At 53.7% G+C, this 18,282-nt stretch overlaps 4 protein-coding genes across 4 annotated transcripts; all 4 read right to left on the reverse strand.

Annotated features, from left to right (window-relative positions):
• Nucleotides 1-355: 355 nt before the first annotated feature.
• On the reverse strand, nucleotides 356-3,612 carry HSF1_1 (stress-responsive transcription factor hsf1; the record flags this gene model as incomplete). The annotated part of the gene is made up of 5 exons (XM_036770337.1): nucleotides 356-2,289; nucleotides 2,345-3,202; nucleotides 3,259-3,323; nucleotides 3,370-3,512; nucleotides 3,568-3,612. 5 exons carry the CDS (start codon nucleotides 3,610-3,612, stop codon nucleotides 356-358), a joined length of 3,045 nt encoding a protein of 1,014 aa, XP_036636182.1.
• An 80-nt stretch (nucleotides 3,613-3,692) lies between these two features.
• PC9H_000683 (uncharacterized protein) lies at nucleotides 3,693-4,423 on the reverse strand (the record flags this gene model as incomplete). The annotated part of the gene is made up of 2 exons (XM_036770338.1): nucleotides 3,693-3,957; nucleotides 4,008-4,423. The coding sequence occupies 2 exons, from the start codon at nucleotides 4,421-4,423 to the stop codon at nucleotides 3,693-3,695; spliced, it is 681 nt and encodes a 226-aa protein (XP_036636183.1).
• Nucleotides 4,424-10,963: 6,540 nt separating this feature from the next.
• Nucleotides 10,964-12,033, reverse strand: PC9H_000684 (uncharacterized protein; the record flags this gene model as incomplete). Its single annotated transcript, XM_036770339.1, has 4 exons — nucleotides 10,964-11,358; nucleotides 11,415-11,570; nucleotides 11,625-11,972; nucleotides 12,027-12,033. 4 exons carry the CDS (start codon nucleotides 12,031-12,033, stop codon nucleotides 10,964-10,966), a joined length of 906 nt encoding a protein of 301 aa, XP_036636184.1.
• Nucleotides 12,034-14,507: 2,474 nt separating this feature from the next.
• Nucleotides 14,508-18,196, reverse strand: PC9H_000685 (uncharacterized protein; the record flags this gene model as incomplete). The annotated part of the gene is made up of 10 exons (XM_036770340.1): nucleotides 14,508-16,091; nucleotides 16,143-16,791; nucleotides 16,846-16,869; nucleotides 16,925-17,464; nucleotides 17,519-17,567; nucleotides 17,632-17,701; nucleotides 17,762-17,935; nucleotides 17,987-18,039; nucleotides 18,090-18,127; nucleotides 18,180-18,196. The coding sequence occupies 10 exons, from the start codon at nucleotides 18,194-18,196 to the stop codon at nucleotides 14,508-14,510; spliced, it is 3,198 nt and encodes a 1,065-aa protein (XP_036636185.1).
• Between the last annotated feature and the right edge of the window lie 86 nt (nucleotides 18,197-18,282).

The following is an 18,282-nucleotide window of genomic DNA, read 5'->3' on the forward strand; positions in this document are numbered from 1 at the left end:
TGGATAGTGGGTAGTGCCTGTTCGATACATCGATGATATGATATGATATGCATGGGTGAGTGAAAGTGAAACCGACGATGATGAGTGAAATGGATAGATGAGCGGAAAACGATGAAATATGAATAATTGCTGCTGCTGCTGTTTCTGTTTCTGTTTCTTCGTCGTTCCCCCTCTTGAGGAGACTGGGAACTGAAAATCGTTCTTTCGTGCGTGCGTGCGTCATGGTTGAGCGTCGAGCGTCCGTGTCATGTCTAGTGTTTGCGGATTTTCTCCATCGACCAGCGACGCGCGAAACCATAGATACCCCCCTCCCCTCTCCATCCCTCCTCTCCTCTACCCCTCCACAAGAAGGCATTCACCTCTTCCTCTTCCCCGTCCCTCCTCCCGCCGCTCCCACACCCCCGCCCGCATTTCCGTTCGCACTCGCAGTCCCTACCCCGCCACTCACGCCATTCCCAAGCCCTCCCGCAGCAGCAGCCCCAGTCGCCCCCGCCCCCGCCCCCGCCCCAGCTCCCGCCAGCCCCCCAAGCGCCCCAAGCGCCCCCAGCGCGCTCCCGCCCATCCCCCTCTGCATATCCTCAATCTCCGCCGCATCGCTCTTCCTCTTCCGCCCCTTCGTCGCTTTCGGCGACACCGGCGCCGGCGCGGGCGCGCTCTTCGCGGGGAGCGCAGGCGACGAAGGCGACGCAGAGGGCGACGCCTCGATGCCCTGCATACCACTCAGACTCGACACGCTCGAGATACTGCTCGCGTGCGCATGCCCGTGCCCGTGCCCGTGCCCGTTCATCTTCGCCTTCTTCGTCGACGCGCCGTTCCCGTCGCCACCAACACCCCCACTGCCGTTGATGCTCCCGTTGATATTCGAGGCGTTGGCGTTGGCGAACGAGATAACAGGCGACCCCGCCACGCTCCCAGTCCCACCCACACTCCCGCTCATCACCGTACCATCTTCGTCCAAAAATCCTCCGTTCACCCCATTCACGCCCCCACCGTTGATGCCGTGGACACCGTTCATACCGTTCCCGAGCTCCATATCGACATCCCCATCCCCCACTCCCCCAATACCCCCCACACCTCCCAACCCGCCTCCCATTCCACCCATCCCATTCATCCCATTCATACCCGTCATACCTGAATTCCCATACTCGTTCAAGAACGCATCAAAGTCGAACTCGGGGACCGAAAGATCCTCCATCCCTCCTACTCCTCCTACTCCTACACCGCCTACACCCATCCCTCCTACGCCCTGTCCCACGCCTTGTCCTCCCACACCATTCATATCACCCATCCCGTTCCCGTTCCCGCTCACACCATTACTCGAGCCCATCCCACCAGCCGCGCTGTTCGCCGAATTCGCGCCCATCAACCCCGGATCCAGCCCAAACGCGCCTATCAGGCTCTCAATGCTGCTATGCAGCGCATTGACGTCCTTGTCGATATCCTGCGTCACCTTCCACGTCTTCTCCAGCCTCTGCTGCTGCTCCCTTTCCTCCTCGCGCGTAGCCCGGGACTGCATGTCGAGGGGGGAGATGCCCATGTTGATGTTTGCATTCATGGAGGAGAGTGGGTGGGAGAGCGGGGAGAGCAAAGGTGGTGGAGAGGGCGTGAGGAGCGATAGCTGGCCGGAGGGCGTGTAGTGGTCGGCGTACCCCCCGTACGCCGCCCCGTACCCTCCTTGGCCTTGCTGCCCTTGCCCTTGTTGCCCTTGTACACTCTGCCCCTGCCCTTGCGAATGTTGCTGCTGCACTTGCTGCACCTGCTGCGGCAGCGTCGGCAACCCCACCCCACCTACCCCGCCCACCCCGCTCCCACTAGCATTATTATTGTTATGCGCACTCAGCGCGGCGAACAGCCGCTGAATCTGTCCCGGCGAGGTCAGCATCTGCTGGAGCGCCTGGATCATCGTGTCCTGGTCGCCGTTGACGCCATTGAGGACGGGGAGCGGGGGCGAGGGCGAGAGCGTCGTCAGCGCACCACTGCTATTCGTATTCGAATTGGCGTTGTTCGCATTGTTGTTGTTGTTGGTATTCGAAGTGCCATTGCCGTTCGTCGAATTGGTGGTGTTGCCGTTGTTCGTGTTGTTCGAGGCAGTGGATGAGGAGAGAGAGAGCGCAGGCGAGAGCGCGGCGGCGAGGGAGTTGGCGGTCGGGAGGCCGCGCGAGGGCGAGGGCTTCGGCTGCATGATCTGCGGTGTGGTCGAGGTGTCCCTGGGCGGGGTGAGCGAGGGGGTGTTGAGGTTGATGTAGGGCGCCTCGGAGATGGTGGGGGACATCGGTTCGTTGTATGATCCTATGATGATAAGAGAGAGATAAGATAATGAGAGAGAGTAGGAAGGGAGACTCACGCAGGGAGACGGGACTCATATCCCTGAGATACGAGGCATCCTCGTCGTCATCGTCCTCCTCCTCGACCTGCACGACGGGCATCTTCCTCTTCCCCGAGTTCGGGCCCTCCTCGATCATCAGCCTCTGCACCTGCTTCCTCTGGTATCCTTCGTTCCTGCCAGCATCCCCTCCTGCGCCGGCCATGCCCATGGCCCCACTCATGCCCATGCCCATGCTGCCATTGAGCCCCATGCCCATGGCGCCCTCTGCGCCGCCCGCGACGACGCCGTCCTTGGCATGGCCGCCCCCGTTGCCAAACACGCCGGCGAGGAATTTGAGAATGCGATTGATGGTGTCCTGGTGCTTCTGGTGGCGCTGGCGGGCGGCGAGGGACTCTTGCCAGAGGAGCTGGTTTGAGCGCTTGAGCTGGTTGAGCTCTGCGGAGATGGTGGTCTGGTGGCGCTTTATGGCGGCGATGCCGTTGATGATGGAGTGGATGTCGAGGACCTGGCCGTTGCCCAGGGCCGCGGTGGCGGGTGCGGACGAGGCCGATGGATCGGCTGGTGATTGGGTGTGGGAGGAAGAGGAGGGGTTCGCGGAGGCGGAGGCGGCGGGATCGGGGTCTGAGGGGAGATCGGAGGACTGGGGGGCCTGCTTCTTGCGCTGGATGAGGCAGAGGAGATCTGGCTGGCCGCGGTGGAAGTTTGGGTGTTCAAAGTTCCAGAACTCGGCCTCTTGGTCTGAGCGGAGGACGCCCTGCTGGAGGTGGGGGATCTTGTGGAAGCCGTACATGTTGAGCTGGCGGACGAAGGAGGAGAAGTTCTGGTGCTTGAACCAGCGGCCGAGGACCTGGCGTGCGAAGCGCTCGTGGTCGAGGACTGTGTCGGGGGAGGTGGTTAGTGGGAGCAGAGGTGACGATGAGCGGGCTGCACACCGAAGAAAGAGTCGCCGGCATCTGACCAGCGGATGAGATCTGCATTGGAGGGATCGTTAACCATCCTAAGCGGAGATGAGCAGGGGCGGCAAGGGGATGAAAGGGACGGACTCGAATAGTTTCTGGAGGAAGGCGGGGACAACCTGGCGGGTGGCCTTGCTGAGGTGCACCTGGCTGGGCTGCCTGGCGAGGGACAGACTGTGTTCAGCCGGCATGGCGTAGTAGTCGCTGGCGTGCTCGATGTGGTGCGACGGCTGGGAACAAAGATGACTTGGTGCAAACACGTGCAAACAAACACTGTGCACTCACTGGGGACGCGGGGTAGTATGGCTGGTAGTAGTACTGGTGATACATCGTGCGTGTCCTCTACACATCAGCGACAAACGAGAATATATACGACTCTCCCAGCTCTGCTCTGCTGCTACGTCATCGGTCTAGCCCCGCGTCGCTGATCGAGGGTGGGATCTTCGCAGCCATGAGCAGATCGGGGGTACCCATACCCACCCTCCTCCCTCAATCTCACTCACAAATCGAGATACCTGCCCCTCCAACGCACCCATTTCCCCGCTGTTGTCCACCACGTAGTCTGCGTACCCAACCTTTTCCTCGATTGACAGCTGCGAGTTCAGCCGCGCCAGTGCTTCCGCCTCCGTGCTCGAGTCCCGCCTCATCAGCCGCTGCAGCTGCACCTCCCGCGGGCTACCGACGTGTTAGCTGCCGTCGCACGTATAGCGAGATGCATCGCCCACCAGTACACCACAGCGACCTTGCCCACCCACTTCCACAGCCCCCCCTCAATCAGCAGCGGCACATCCAGCACACACACCCGGTGCCCTCGTATCCAGCACTTCACCACCCCCACAAACATCTCCCACCGCACAGCCGGGTGCACGATCCCATTCAGCGCACGCCGCTTCCCCTCGTCCCCAAACACAATCGCCCCCAGCTTCTTCCGGTCCAGCTGCCCGTCCGCGAGCAGTATGTCCGCCCCGAATTCCGCGACGATGCGCTTCAGCGTGCGCGTCCCCGGCTCAACGACTTTGCGCGCCAGGACGTCCGCGTCGATGATCGGGATCCCCGCTTCCCCCACCAGCTTCGACACCGTCGATTTCCCCGTCGCGATTCCGCCCGTAAGTCCTACCACTGCACCCCACATACTTCCCATCAGTCATCGCCCTCCTTGCACTCGACCACCCACCTAACATTGTTGCTTCAAGGTGTTCAACGCTACACTCGCTAATCCGGCAACACTCACACCCTCACCAACTACCAAACACAACCAAACTCAGGGCCTTCCCACCCTACGTCATCGATCACCCAGTCGAGAAGCCAAAAGCCACTCATCCAACCCCGACAAACCACGAGACGATACGTAATCCCCTTCGGGTTCCGTATTTCATCCGACGCTTTGTGAGCACGGTAAGAGGCGTGTGCAATCCAGAGCGTGCCGGGTGGTCTCAGTCGTCAAACGCTAACATCCCTCGCCTTCACAGATATCTAGTTGTCACCTACCACCCACCTCCGCAATCTCCCTCGAATCATCCGCGTCAACTGGACACAGTCGGAGAGTCGGAAGAACACTAACTATCAGCGCCACGTCCGACTCTCCGAGTTTAACACGCTGCCGACCGGAACATCCACCATCCACCATCTACCTGGAGGAGAGGCTAGATGCGAGATGCGAGATGCGAGATTCTGGAGTGGTGGGTGAATATTTGAATAGTGGGTGAGTGGCCCGGCATCCCGGTGTCTGGGCGACGAACGGACGGACGATGAACGAATACACGGAACTCGGAACTAGTGGATGGGCCGAACAAATGATATATCCTGCTGTCCTCTGTTCACTCACATTATGCATATTTATGTTTATATTTATGTGAGCTCTGGTACGAGTTACACAGTTATCTCACCGACACCACTCCACCAACCATTCACAGGCTCTACTTCTCACTCGAGTTGCGTCAGGGCATTCAATGCCTGATCAGACATAGTTGGACGGGAATGGGGATGGAGGGCACCTGAGAACGCCGGCGGTAATTATAATCATAATCATAATCATATATCATATAATCATATAATTCTGATAACTCATTATTCACTCGCAAAGAGCCATCACCATGAGTCGTCGCAACAACCTGTGTATGGTTTTCGCAGATGCCTGCACGGCGAATATCGATATCGATATCGCGTCGTATTCGAATAACGAGTACTGAGTGCTGAGTACTCGAATCGTATTTGATTCTTGATTCCTGAGTAATTTATTCCCATAACAGCCATCGAGTCAACGAGACGATGTAGCCAATCAATTAATCACCGTCGAGGTATACAATGTACTAGCATCAGCGAGCATGAAACGCGGGGTGTTGAGGCACCAAAACATCGACCGCGCGAGCTTTGAGCGCAGTGCTTACGCCAATGCCGCGCGTGCTGGTGACTGCGTTTACTGACTGTGTTTATGTCGATTACCGAGAGATAGATGTCAGCGACTCGGAGCGTAGTACTGCTGGAGCATGGTCTGCCATTGATCACCTCCACCAGGACCTACCAGTATATAGCCAGTACCACCGAGATGGTGATCTCGTCGACTGCGACTGTGACTCATGCTGCGACTGAGGGCTCGGGGTTAAGGACGCGATGACAGTCACTATGAGGGGTCAATACTCAATACTCAACGATCGCCTCAACAGCGACTCTAGCCCCCAACTCGTCGGTATTCACTCAACAAAGACGCAGACGTCGTAAACGCGCTCGACTTGGGGTAGCGCATCGCGCAGCGAGGTGGGTAACTACACCTGCCTGCCGTGTCTTGAATAATAACGCCTATACCGTTCCATTTACGCTCGCGCCCTGAGTCCCCTGACACGCGTTCAGCCAATTCAATTCAACGTGGAACGCGTCTGCCCTCGACGGCGGACGCGCCACTCCCATAGCAATAGCAATAGTCAATAGTCAATAGAACAGAAGGACAATAGAAAGAAGACCGTCTGGGTGGAGTTTTGTTTTGTTTTGAAATTGCGATGTCGAGTTTTGGGTGTGGATGTCGCGTGCCAGCCACCGCCCAGGCCAGCAGGTACTAGTAGAAAGGAGGCCAGGAGGCAGCGCGTCGCCTTCGGTGATGTTCTGCGATATTCGCGGTGTAATCAATTAATCAAGCACGATGCACGATACACGATGCATGATGCATGATGTACGATGTATGATATCAGTATACGCCTCTATTCAAATGTTCGACGTTCCGCCTTCAATAGCATTCAGTCTCCAGTCTATCGATATTCGCTATTCGATATTCGATATTCGATATTCGATATTCAGCACCCGATACGCGCTTGCCATGCTCTCAACCGCCTTGAATTGAATGTTCTGTGGGTCGATGGAGCAAGGACGTACATCCGTACATCAACGTATCTGATAAGCAGAGCGTGGCTCCGAGTCGAGGGAGAGATCTATGTCCGGCGACGGGGACATAATGCTAATCGTACATTATTTATTTGATCTTTCCCGTCTCCCCGCATCCCTTGCATCCCTTGCATCCCCTGCATCCCTCGCGCAAGCCAGAGCCCGAGGAACCGACACCAGATATACCAGATCGACTCCCCCGCCTCCGCCTCCGCCCGCGTGCTGCATCGATACCGTGACAAGGTGCCCGCGTCCGCGTACGGGGTGTGCTCCTATTCGCCCCTGCACCCCTGAATGGACTTGCGATTTGCGATTTGCACCAGATTCGCGGTACATTACATGAATGCATTGATTGCTATCCGCCGCGCGCGCGTCCGAGGCACGTATATACTCTGGAATTCGAGGGAGCGTTGAGCGTGCACTGTGCGTGTGCGCGTGTGCTCGTGGTTACTCTCAGATCCCATACTCGATACTCAGTGCTCAGCACTCAGCATTCGTCAGGCGCGTATGTACAAGGCGCGTCCCACATTTTCGCGGTTTCGCGCTCCCGAAGGACGTAAGTAGTGCATAGTGCATAGTGCACAGCCGACTCTACTCCGCGAGGCAGGCCCCGTCGTCGTCACGATCAATTCACCACGATAACCTAGATCACCCACCTAGATCAGCACGTACCCGCACACCACTCAATGGAATCGCCGAATCGATGAGAAATTCGGTATATCAAGTCTCCTCAAAATTTGAGGCCTCATGATCAGTGGCATCATGATTCCCAGCTACTACTCTCCTGCCCTGTGGTAAGCATTGATTACATTGATGACTGAGTCCTGAGCCTGATGGCTGAGTACTGATTGCTGATTGCTGATACAGCCGCGAATATCGTAGAACGCCATCGAAATCGAAATTTCGATTCCCCTTCGATCCTTCAGCTTCAGGCTTCGCGCATATCATCATATTGTACACTCGGGGATGGCAGCCACGACCTCAAGCCTCGTGTCGTGCTCGATATACTTGACGCAGAACGCCGGCGGTAGTTACCCAGAACTACCCCTTGTCTATTAGCGATATGTCCCTTACGGGTACACATTGACGTTGACTGCTATTGAATGGATTATAGGGCTCATTCATGTGACACGTCTTGCAGGTCAATCAGCACATAGAGTTGGGGGCCTGAAGCTGAAGGCCTGACAGCGCGTCGGCGATCGATATCTGTATCTGCGATGACAAGGTGACGCAAGCCGCAGCTCAGGCTGGTGCTCAGAGCACGGTCTCCCGCTGTCAAAATTCAATATTAATCACAGCCTCGTGTGTGTGAAAGATTCGTGTTTCTGATGTCTGATGCAGTCGACACGCTCGGAATTTCGAAATTCGAATGGTGGTGCAGTGTGGTACTATGTGGTATGTGGTAACACGGTATTACACCCCTCGATGTTTGCTCAACGGCGATGCAGTACTTGGCAGCCTTGGTTATCTGATAATCGTGTAGGTTCGAGCAGCGCTAGATAATGGCGGGTACCCTCACGGATGGATGGCTTATTCATTTACCCACTACTGATCTGATTATGAAGATAGCGTGCCACCCGAATACCGCAGAACACCTCAGATGTCTTCGACATTCGCGTTGGAACTCTTCACCAGTCATTCCTTCGAGGATAGTCACAGTAGCTTAATCCCGGTCGCGGTCGTGTCCGAGTGAACACGGGCAGGGAGGAGAATCTCCGGCGTAATTGTGATTGAGGTACGTGAATGTAACGCGGTCGAAGTTCAGCGTTCATGATCAGCCACTAGCATAAACCCTAATCGAGTTACAGTATCCCGCTGCTCTTCGCACAGTGCCAGTGAGCGATCGTTTAATGTTTCACGCCTACTACGTATTACTGATCAGTCGATGTACGCAGGGACGTCCCAGGGAACTTGGCGCAATGCACATACCGTAAGTACCTCGTTGGCATCTCGGAGCCACCCAGTCGCAGCCCATCCAGTATATGAATATACGAACGTCAGCATGCCTGCCGCAGACCACGTTCCCCCCGGGCATAAAACGCTTCGACACCAGTGACCTCACACTCGACGACGAATCGAATATTCCGAGTTCATAACACCCATCATTGTTCTCGCTTCGGTAGAAGTACTCCCCCTCTCATCCCCTCATCATCACCACCACCACGCACTGTGCACGCGGTGCGTACGTTAACCCTCCCAGAACCGCACGTACCTGCAAATCTACGTACCCAGGCTGCGCGTTACGCCACAGCGGTTGCTGCCTCTGGGAGTACTCTCCTCCGAAGACTCCCACCCACGATGGAGACCCTGGCAGACCCAGACCCAGACTTCCCATCGACCCGTAGCCTTTAAACATCCCGAGGGCTGAGATCTCGGCATCCTAACGAATCGACGGCCGCCCCGGGATCAGCTCGACTTATTGAATTGTATTGAGTGTTGCCTTGCAGGACATCTAGCCGCCCGACGCCTAGCCTTGGACCGGCAAGTTAGTTTCAACAGGAACAGGACGCACGATACCGTCGGCCCCTCAGATGGGGCTGAACATGTGGTCCTGCAAACTTCACAAGGGACATACATAATGCCGAGCCTGGGGTGGAAGTATATATAACCATACTCATACTCATACTACAAGCTATCATGGTTCCTCACTCAGCTTCTAGTGATCATCATGGCCGATTACGCCGAACACGCGTAGGTGAGTAGTTCACCGAACCACTGTGACATAAGTTTATCTTACAAGATGCTGTTGCGCGCGAAGGGCGTACTGGGAATGGCGTGGTACAGCGTTCTCCCGCGCAGACGATTAGGCGGCGTTAAAGGTGCCCCGCTCGTTCGATGACAATCATCTCGACCACCAGCCAATCTCCCGGCTCCTAACACACTCCTTCTCCCCCTGTCTTTCCCCTTCCTCCCGTCCACCCCTCCCTCGCTGAATTCCGTTCCCCGTCCCTAAAGCATAGCGCTGCCCACGGCAGAGCGTGTATCTGGTCATAATTATACCCCCCGTCGACCCTTACAAGTCCTGCAAATTTCAAGCTGCAATCTGTTGACGTTCGCTGGATCCGACTACGCCGAGGCTCTATGTACCACAAACCCTGATAAAGACATATTCGAGTAGACAACTTGGACCGCGGCACAGTGCATCATCCATGTGCCAGTACCCATCGCCATCGCATCGAAGTTTCCATGTGTGCGGCCCTGCAGTATTGCCGTGTATCAATACTCAGCATCTTGTGTAGATTCAAATTCCAGAGGATCAGATCTCTGAATATCAGGAGTGGAGCCACTACTAATGGGAGAAGACTGTCCTTCTGCTTCCACTTAGACTCGCTTTCTGGGGTGGTCATTATGCTACATCAATGCTCGACTTCCAATATCATGAATACGCCTTGCAAATCCCCACAAGTTGCTCATCTATCAATATGAATCACCCAACGTACGATGTATCGTGCTTGCAAGTCAAGTCGACACCCGGTCCAGAGCTTCTGGCTCTCTCTCCCATTCCAGCGTCCAGTGCCTCTATCTCAAACAGTAGGACCCGACAAGTTGGCGCCATGAGCGGCTACTACACCAATCGGTCCATTGTGTTCGGATCAGTGGGCACTATCGCAGTCCAGGGGATCTGGAGCAGACATAGTAGATGGATGTGAAGTCCACTAGCGCCGCCCCAGCGATCTCTACCGTCTCGCGGCCCTGAGGCTGGGATGCATCATGACTGCACGTGTGCATTAAGTCGCTGCTATAGGCAGAAGGGGCGTTCTGAAGGAATTCTAGCTTATAGATTAATACTTAGCTTACTGGTCAGAGGGAGGTTCGACTTTTAGCTAGAGATAGATTTAAGCTCCAGCATCGCATGCATTTGGTGTGAGTTATCGGCGATCTCGGTTATTCGCATGGTAGATACGACCACAACCACAGCACTGAGATATGTGCTGTTCCGGTTGGCACGAATGGTAGGGACAGCGTTGTTCACGGTTTCCCAAGATCGGCACATGCGTTACTTTACCGTCGATGTATCATTTGGACTCGAAGGACATCACCAGTAGGATATCGATCGTACCCCAGTGGTAGTTACAGTACGCAGTATTTGCCTGGTGCCTGACAATACGCGTGTTAATGAAGTAAGCTGTACCGTGCATCTGCTACAGGCAGGCTTACTCGACGTCTGGGCTCGAAGATTCGAAGCACTTGCGAAACGTACAAGGGTGAGAGAAACCAACAAATCTTAAGTACATTCAGGAGCAGGGGTAAATAGGAGTACAATGGCAACACCAGTACACATACTATAGTATTAGACTCACACAACAGGTTAGATCTTTGGACGCTGAAAGACCCGCGATGGCAGTCGCCTTGCCTTCCCAATCGGGTTCGCGATGAGCGTGAACGAGTTTCCGTCTGCACTCAAAGACCCCGACATCCTCCATGAACACCCCGCGGCTTGATCCGTGCGTAGGAAAGAGATGAAGGAGTTGTCCAGGACTTTGAAGTCGCTAAGCTTGTATGTAAATTCATCTGGGGGCGGAAGAGGCCTAGGCTTGTTGAAGGGACTCTGGTAGACGAATCCTGTGTAGGTGGTTGTGAATCGTTCATAGCTGGAGGCAACGATTGTACCCTCGGATGTCATTCGGAGGGTGAACGAAGAAGTATTCTTGTGGATAAAGTGTGTAGATGTCCCTGTATCAGTGTAGGACCATTTGCCAGCAACTGGTCATTGAAATCAGAGGTCGCTCGTTGAGAATACTGGAATGAAATCGACGCACAACGAGATCCCACGCGTGGCTCGACTTGAGCTTTCTTGAGCTTTATTGGGAGTTTGGGCTTAGGCGTATGGGTTAATTGTGAACCAGCGCCTTCCGGCAGCCCTTGCTTAGGTCCCGTCGCAATTTGAGATGATATAGGCCGCAGCGCAGCCCCAGCTAGTTATTGAGATGAGAGGTTGCTCAGAATACGAGAAGATGCAATAAACGCACAGAGGGGTCTGATGCGTCGTTGGACTTGGGGCTTCTCGAACTTCATCAGGAATTTGAGTTTAACAGGATTCGTTAGGTGTAAACCAGCGTCTTCTGGCAGCCCTTGCTTATTTGGCAGCGCCGTTTGAGATGATGTAGTATACAGCTCAGCCCCTCCAGCTTCAAATATGCTTTGATACCCCTCCCGAAGTGCTATAGCCAAATTCAGGTTCTTCACATTGAAGGGGGGCACTACCTTGCTCGAATCGATGCGACCGACGTATTTGTTATCGGGGAAGCTGAGATTGGATAGACTTAGAGGGTACTTTAGGACAATGGGACCATTTGCGTCGTATATGCGATAGTAGACTATAATTCAGGGTGGCTGTAAGCTACTATCTCATGGGCTGGACGTCAACTCACTGTACATGACCAGGGAGTGCAAATGAGAAGAGTGCAGGACGAATGCTGTATGTCGGAACTTCTGATGGAGAGATGCAAAGTTAGCATCTTAGATTAGGCAGAGACCAAACTTTTATAAGCTTAGTTGATGCCGTTATCATGATGGACAAGCAGCGTGCAAGTGATGCGCGTTGACTCTGACATTAAGGCGTCTCTCGATGTAACTTTAGCCGCCATTTTCGTCGGTGGAAGCGAATGGTCATAGCGCATGGCTCGATTTTATGGCTAGAAAATTAACTAGTAAATCATATTAGAATAATGCTAAGAATCGGAGAGGCTCTTCACCTAGCTTCTTCGTTCCTAAATGTATCATCTGGACGACTTCTCAGACATCGATGAGGCGTTTATCAATGCCGCACAATGGAAGCACTGAACTATGTCTTCTCCAATTGTCCGTGCCTCGTGATCCATTAACAAAGGGAGTTGGTCACTACTGGTGAATAGATGAATAGAAGTGGAAGGGAAATTGACGCACTGGCTCGGACTAGCCGAATTCTGATTGAGATATCACCGACGCTTACGTCAGTTACATCCAGGATTGACGCGCCGCGGCCTTCCTGGACACTCCGAGTCAAGGCTAGTACGGGGAGGTAGTCGATTCTTGATCTCGACGATGCAAGAAGCTATCTTAGCTCTTCCCCGTTCGATTCCAACGAACAATGCCAACGGGATGAAGCATCTGCTGAGTCTCCGCTGCAGGCGCTTGCTCTGAAACAAGCGATCTATATACGACGCCGCAGTCGTTAGTGATTGACAGTTCCCAAAGGTCCAAATTGCACGCTGCCACTGAGCTCAAGCGCCTTGAAGAGGGTCATTTAGGTGTTAGTCAACCGGAACTCTGTTCTCAAACAAGTACATGATCTATATATGATCTATATATGTATTGCCTTACGCAGCATGCTTGTACAAGCTGATGGGCAGGACTTTCGCCCGTCAGGCTTCCCCGTAAGCGTCAACCACTTTCCGTCCGCAATCAAAGACCCCAGCACTGTCTAGATGATCCCTGTTTGGAGGCCGCAAATGTGTTGCTCGGCGTCCGTTTGATAGTGAAATCAATCCTGAAATCACACCGGGTAGTCTTACCTGTGTCGTGAGCGGATTGCTGTCATTTGCCAATGAATAGATATGATGATTACCAACTCGGAGATATATCACATCCGATTCAACGTACAGCTGGGGAGTTCATTGGATGGTAGCCCTTCAACGAACATGGTTAACCTTAATTAGCACTGGTAAGAAAACATACTAGAGTGCCCTCCCATGGAAGAGCCAACGGCCTGGGATCTCTTGGGTTTGGGGGTGAACTTGAGGAGGACGGGATTCCCTAAACCAGAGCCAGCGCCCTTGGAAGACCACTGATCTAGAACCTCGTCCGAGGATGATCCAGTATAGAGTCAAGCCTCAGAAACGTCAAAACACAGCCGGAAACCCCTCGTACTGGGCGATGACGAGTTTGATGTTCTACACGTCCATAGTGGACTTGCTACTGATCTCAATGCGTCCAAATTACTTATCATCAACGACCCTGGTAGGTTATGCTTGACCTCAACAGATCCGCTCGTGTCTTATAAACGGTAGTAGGCTGTAGGTAAGGATGAAGGCTAAGTCAAGCTCGATGAGATGAACTTCGCGTCAGGATGTAGGCAACTAGTAGGCTCACAAGCATCCGCTTTAAAAAATCCTTTCTTCGGATACCCTCAGCTGATGGTATCTGTACTTCATTTCGCTAGGCGCCTGGCAGGGATGATGTGCATGTTGCATGATCCATGATGCCGCGATGGAATCTTGCAAGATTGCGGTGGCATTGGTAGATAGTGGCATAGGTGTAAGGATGAGCCCGGAAGGACCGTCTGTGCACATAATACGCACAGCCATTCGAGCACTATGGTACCTCCCCACGGTAGTACTAGGTTCAACCATGTCTGATAGTTACGCAAACTTCAACCGTGCTCTTCACGCTTGATCAACATGGGTTCCCTTCACGTAAAACTTACACACAGTACAGGGAAAGATGGAGACGAGGTTGGCGCGTGCGGACCACGATACGGGTTCAAATTGATGACTAGGATCAGGACAAGTTGTTACCATTTAGTGAACTTCAGCGCTTAAACTTAAGAGTGAGGACATTCGTACTCAGCGATTATTGTGTAAACGATCGAGTACAGACAAGTCGTTCATCGACACAGAGCAAGTACTAGCAGTAAACTGAGCATGATTGTAATGTAATCGAAGCAACCAGGAAGTAGAAGGAAAGTGGGTCGTCGAAAAGTGAAAACGGAACGAACGTGATACACAAAGGGATAATATCCAGCACAGCATTAAATAATATGGATATAAAGATTGAACAGCATGCATAGTCGGACGATGTAATCTTTGAGGGTCTCATGCTCGTGGATATCCGCACACTAGCGTAATGGCGTGTGATAGTGCATGCGTGCCCATCTATTCTCCAGCTGGTTTAGAAGGAAGGGGAGGGGGAGGGCCAGGAAGTTTTATAGCATTCTCGAAGGAAGAGCTGAACGGCGTGAAAGGACGCGTATCGATCACGATGTTACCACTAGCGCCTCCTACGCCGTTCACACCGTTTGCCCTTAGCGCAGGCGTTGATGAAAATGGCGGCATCGATGTCGTTATTTTAGATGGTGGATGGTCTAGAAGGGGCAGCATGCCGTTTACAGCGATACGGGACACTCGGGCGTCTTCTTCTTGTGTTTCCTGAATATACTCTGCGGGTGGGCGGGGCATCAACGGCGGCGGAGCTACTTGATTTTGCGTTGGCATAGGTGGCGGCGTCGCCCTTGTCGTAGGCGGGGACATTGGTGCATACGAGAGGTGGTTCGGTGATGTACTCCCTGCTCTTGAATATTGTGACTGTGGGCTGTCTGAGCGGAGAGATGATGGCTTCGCTTCTTCTGCTTCGTATTTGGCGCGGAGAAGGGCTTTCTCTTCCGCGGCAGTGAGAGGTCGAGAGTTTGTGGCCACTATTGACGACGCTGCTGCTGTTGGTGGAACGGGTGGCGGTCTAGCCCGTGCGCTGGATGAGATAGAACCTGTCCGTGGAGGGGGTGTAGGAGTAGGTCTGGATTGGCTACTTGATGAGACATCTACATAAGGCGGAGCATGCGCGGCCGAGTGTGCGGCGGCGAGAGCGTCTTGCTGCTCATAGTGTCGCCGGACCCTCTCTTTCTCAGAAATGGCTTGTGAAATGGGATCTTGAGTGGCATTGAACGGGGGTGGCGAATCAGACCTAGGAGGCGCAACGGCCGCTGGTGGGGGCGAAGCGTTAGCCTTTACGCCGTTCTGGCGTTGACCTCGCTGACTCCCGTTCCTCTGAGCTGCACGAGCTGCATTGTCTTGGGCTTCGTAATTGCGGCGAAGTCTCTCTTTCTCTGAGATCTTTGGGCTAGACATGGATGCCTCGAACGGCGGAGGTAGGTCGTCACCCGTAGGCTGTGATGGAGGGCTGCCCGAGTTCGCTGGATATAGTGATTCATATGCAATAGGATCGGGTGCCGGACCTTCGGTACTAAGGGCAGCTGAGTGGCTCGCCGGAGAAGATGCGAGACTTCGTTGTGTTCTGTCCACCGCGTCCTTAGCTTCTTGGAATCTACGCATCGCGGCCTTTTCTTCTGCTGCAGACATGTATTGTGGACCCATCTTGGGAACAGATGCTTTGGCTGGCGGCGAAGATTTACTTGGTGCACTCGATGAAGAACTTTGCTGATTTGGAGGGGGGACGTTGCTAGATTTGTTTCGCGAGGACATGGCTTCCATGTACATGCGCGCGGCGGGCGAGGCGGCCTGTGGGGTATCCATTGTGGGGACGTTGCGAGGTTGTGGGGCAGGGGCAGGGGGAGGTGAATAACCCCCATATTGTGTCAGTTGGACAGCAGCCTGAGCTTCGTTGAATAGCCTCAATTTCTCTTCTTCGGCGGTCAACCACTTATTACCTCGTGAAGGTGTAGTGTGGGACGGAGGTGTTTCCGGTATCGTGTCGGATTGTGGAGGGGACACGGTACGAAGTGGCTAGGATCCTTATGAGTAAAGAAGTATGAAGCAGGTGGAAGCTCGACGTACTGGTGTATTCACTCGCGCGACGCCACCTTGAGTCCTTTCTACCTGGGCTCTAGCCTGCTCATATAATCGTTGCTTCTCTTCTTCGGCTGTCGGCCAGGCCCGGTTGGGTTTCTTCGTCGTCGGATCTGAGCCTCCAGCTGAATTATTCCGTTGATGATGGGCATTGTCATTGCCATCCGGAATTTCAGACGGCATGGCATTAGTAATAGTAAGCCTATTGGCATTTTGACCTGAGCGTGCGGATTGCGGTCGCCGACCAGTCCCAGGACCGGAGATGTTGTTAGCTTGCGCACCAGCGTTGCTGGGTCCTGAGAAATCGTCGCCTTGGTACACACTGGATCTCGATGCATCCATAGGTTGATTTACTCGCCCAGGCTTCATAGACTGAGTTTCGATGGTGGTGATCGGTGGTCCTGTTCGACCAAACTCGTCAATTGGGCGGAGTGCTGAAGAAAAGTTAGAAGAAGCTTGAGTAGAGGTTGGTCCGAACGTCGCTGCCAATCCAGGTCGTCCAATAGACATTTCAGTTTGTTGGTTAGGTGTCGGTCTGCCGGAATACGTATTTGGAGCTTGCAGAACGTTGGGATGTGGATCCAAAGGAATGTTGGATACAGGAATGAGCGATAGACCAGGAGCGGGGCCAATAAGCCTGGGCGACAATTAAGTTTAGCCTCATCAACCATAGCAGAGCTTCAACACATACTTAACAGCTTCCGCTGAGTACTCCCTGAGCGATCAAAAGAATGAGCAGGTATTGCAGCGCGCTGTTAGGGAATACGCACTGTGGCCAGGTGGACACGACAACCGGCAACTTGAGCGCTATCTGCTGGCCAGTAGATATGAACGCCTTGATGTTGAGGTTGTAAGTGATGTCGATATGTCGTGCAGAGTTGACAGTTGAGCTGGCGTGATGCGGCGGCACGATACATCGAAGTTCAACTTGACGCTGTTCACCGCCATAGAGTGACACATTTACTGGAAGCTTGCACTCAGCCCTGACCGTCTCATGGGTCTGAGTCAGGGCTCTCTTGGTGGCAGTATGAGCCGTCGTGAGGGCCATAGTTTCTACTAATTGCATCTCGAAACCACGCAGGATGATTGACCCTAACCTTTCACTCTTCAACACTACCATCGCGGTAATGGCACAGTTGGGACCAAAGCAAGTTCGATCTCGTGAGACTGTCATCATCATGCCTTCGGCGGAAACTTGGCGAACTTCCGGCTGACAATAAACAGGCCAAGTAGAATGCAGCTCATGTTTGCTCATCATGATTGGTGTAGTTGTTGAGGATATGACCTCTTTACGTCGCCGCAGGAAGCCTCTGCACGGTGTGCGTTAATGTCTGTCACCAACCACTATCACAGAGGGTACGCACTTTGAGCCTTTAACGCATATACTGCCAACCAATTCGTATTTGATGCCGGCTATAAGGGAGAGCGTTTAGCTTACGGTTCAAAGAGTCGAAAGTGATGGTCGATGCTAGCTCACATCCGCGGTCATCGAGATTGAGCGTCGGGGGTATCGATTCAGGGATACGGATGGTGAACGCGAAGTCTCTCTATGGTACACGGAGTCAATGGTCGTATCGACAGAAGCCAGAATCATTGGGAAGACGCACTGAACGCAACAACTCGTAGTCTGAATCCTGCGACGCCTCCCACAGTTTGATAGGCCCTGGAACCGGATCATAGTAGGTATTGGCGACGCCTCCTCCGGGTAGGGTTTCGACCTTTCGCAGTTCAATGGTTATCCATTTGGCCTTGACGCCTTGAGGTGTGCGTACTTCCAAAGCCTAGACGGAACATTTACTCATCGTAAATTGGCAGGAAGTTGCGCCACATACCCCTTCTACGGTGGCTTGTCGTCTGCCTGGGCCTGGAGGAATTCCTGGATAGCCTATAGACAGATTTGAGTTCAAGTTGAATGCAAAAGAAAGGATTGCGCACCTTGGACAAAATCGACGTTAGGAGGCGCTTGTAATGTTCTGGCTACAGCGTCAGTCTCACGGCGGTCTTCCTGGAAGGGAGCGCACTCACAGTTTTACTTGGGACATGGGTACTGCAGGCGTCTGCCTACGACGCGTGGAGGAGCATGTAAAGGGTTGTGGTGGAACACAGGCGATGCTACCGCAAACAGGAT

This window comes from Pleurotus ostreatus (assembly GCF_014466165.1).
Source record: "Pleurotus ostreatus strain PC9 chromosome Unknown scaffold_1, whole genome shotgun sequence".
Lineage (NCBI taxonomy): Eukaryota > Fungi > Basidiomycota > Agaricomycetes > Agaricales > Pleurotaceae > Pleurotus > Pleurotus ostreatus.